Source organism: Lepidothrix coronata, unplaced genomic scaffold (genome assembly GCF_001604755.1).
Source record: "Lepidothrix coronata isolate B3197 unplaced genomic scaffold, Lepidothrix_coronata-1.0 Scaffold1208, whole genome shotgun sequence".
Lineage (NCBI taxonomy): Eukaryota > Metazoa > Chordata > Aves > Passeriformes > Pipridae > Lepidothrix > Lepidothrix coronata.
The window spans coordinates 3,176-5,561 of record NW_016691388.1 but is presented as its reverse complement, the minus strand read 5'-3'; the positions used below and the strand labels follow the sequence as shown (position 1 = coordinate 5,561).

At 74.0% G+C, this 2,386-nt stretch overlaps 1 protein-coding gene across 1 annotated transcript in view; it reads left to right on the top strand.

Annotated features, from left to right (window-relative positions):
• Positions 1–872: 872 nt before the first annotated feature.
• The window catches only part of LOC108510524 (ubiquitin carboxyl-terminal hydrolase 21-like), a gene marked incomplete at its 3' end in the record, with an annotated part of 4,682 nt that continues 3,168 nt past the window's right edge, over positions 873–2,386 (top strand). Inside the window, exons 1-2 of the mRNA XM_017840203.1 lie at positions 873–911; positions 977–1,555. Coding sequence (XP_017695692.1) covers positions 873–911; positions 977–1,555 — 618 coding nt within the window. The remainder of the gene's footprint in view (positions 912–976; positions 1,556–2,386) is intronic.

Here is a 2,386-nt window from a genome sequence, read left to right as displayed (position 1 = left end):
GGTGGAGGGTGCGGGGCAGGGCCCAGAGGGGTGATGGAGGCGGGACGAGGCCTGAGGGGGGTCTGGGGGCTGCGGGGGGTCGGGGGCAGCGGGAATCCCACGGGAGGGTATCCCCGGGCTGGGAGGGGGGTAGCGGGCAAGGCCCCGGCGGGAGGGGAGGGTGGGCCGTGGTGATGAGTTAGGGAACAGGGCCGGGGGGCTGTGGGGGTAGAGGGGCACTGAACATCCCCCCAGGAGGGACCTCGGAGGGTCCCCCCAAGCCTGGGGAGTCCCTGGGGCTCAGTGAGGAGGGTTGAGGGTCCCCCCGAGCCTGGGGGGTCCCTGGGGCTCATTGAGGGGGTTGGGGGTCCTCTCGAGCCTGGGGGGTCCCAGGGCCTCAGTGAGGGGGCCTGGGGGTCCCCCCTTTTCTCCCTGTCCCACCCCTGGAGAGCAGCACCCGGCTTGGGGTGGGCGGAGCTGCCGACCATGCCAAACCTTTCCATGACTCCCCAGGAGCCTGGCACCGGTCTAGGGATGTCCCCCCAAACCTGGGGTTCCCCCCAACCTCCCCGTTGACGCCTTGTCCCCCCCCAATCCCGCAGGGCCCCCGCCGATGGGACGCTGTGTCCGGCCGCCGGGCGCGGGGGGCTGTGAGCAGGTCAGCGAGTGCCCCCCTCACCCTTTGCCCTCCCCGCTGCCCCCCTCCCGTCCCGCTGCCCCCCCGTGACACCCTCCCCGTGTCCCCGCAGGCCCCGCCATGCCCCAGGCCTCGGAGCACCGCCTGGGCCGCGCCAGGGACGCCGCCGCGGGCACCGCCGTGGTGACGGCGCAGCCCCGGGCGGGGGGTGCCCGCCTGCCCAGCGGTGGGCACCGGGCGCTGAGCCAGGAGCGCCATGCGGCCCCCAACGGGCTGTCCCCGGCCCCCAAACTGCGCCTGCTGCCCCCCCGGCCGCCCCCGCCGCCGCCCCCCGATGAACCCCCTCCCCGCGGGCCCAAGAAGCTGGATCCGGAGCGGGGCCGGGCGGCCAAACGCGGGGACCCCCCCCCAGCCGCCCCCCCCCGCGGGCCGGGGGGCCGCCGGGGCCCGGTGAAGGGCGACCACGGCGTGAGGGTGCCCGGGGGGGCCCCGGCGGTGCCCGGCAGCGCCTCCTTCTCGCTGCCCAGCGCGGCCGAGCGGCGCCGGAGCAACTTGGCCCGCTCCAAGTCCATCAGCATCGGCGACCTGAGCCAGGGCGGCGGCGGCGGCGGCGGCGGCGTCACCGCCGTTGGTGGCACGGGTGGCACCCGCGCCGAGGACGTGGCGGTGGCGCTGAGCCGGCTGGTGCTGCGGGACTGCGGGCACCCCCTGGGCGCGCTGGCGCTGCGCAGGAGCTCCTCGCTCCGCAGGGTCGCCGTGGCCCCCCCCGGGCAGGACGGCAAGGCCGCGGGGGTCTCGTCCCCGGTGGCGCCGGTGCCGCCGCCGCCGCTGCTGCTGTCGGTGCGGCCCCCCGAGGGCGGCCCCCGGCCCCGCCCGGACCCCGCCCCGTACGGCCCCGGCAGCCCCGGCAGCGGCAGGAGCGAGGACAAGGCGGCTGCTGTAAGAGATGGGGGGTCGGGGGGGCACGGGGGGCACCCCTGGGCTGTGCCCAGGGCAGGGAGTGGGGCCATGGGGTGATACCTTGGGTGGCCTGGCAGGGGGCACGTGGGGGGATCTCTTGGGTGTCCCTAAGGGGCCATGGGGGCATGGTGGGACCCCCAGGGTTTGCCTAGTCAAGGGGATGTGGTGAGACCCCCCCCCAGGGTATCCCTGGTCAGGAGAATGTGATGGGACACTCTGAGGGTCATCAGGGGGTCATGGGGACGTGGCAGGACACCCAGAGTGTCCCTAAGGGGCCACGGGGACATGGCGAGACCTCCAGGGTGTCCCCAGTCAAGGGGATGCGATGGGACACCCTGGGGGTCACCAGGGGGTCATGAGGATGTGTTGGGACCCCCAGAGTGTCCCTAAGGGGCCATGGGGATGTGGTGGGACCCCAAAGGTGTCCCTGATCAGGACAATGTGATGGCACACCCTGGGGGTCACCAGGGGGTCATGGGGACGTGGCAAGACCCCCAGGGTGTCCCCAGCCTTGAGACCCTCACAATGTCCCTGGCTGTGGGGTCAGTGGCCCCACCAGGGTGGGACAGTGCTGGTGATGTCACCTCTCCCTGCCCCAGTCCTGCTTTGGGGACCCCCACAGCTCCAGGGGGGGCAGATGTGGCCGGTACCACCCCTGTGGCTTTGGGGACACTGGGGGGTGGCCAGTGTTGTCCCCTGTGGCTCTGGGGGGACTGAGAGGTGGCCAGTGCCATCCCTGTGGCTTTGAGGGGCTGGTGGTGACCAGTGCCACCCCTGTGGCTCTGGGGGGACTGAGAGGTGGCCAGTGCC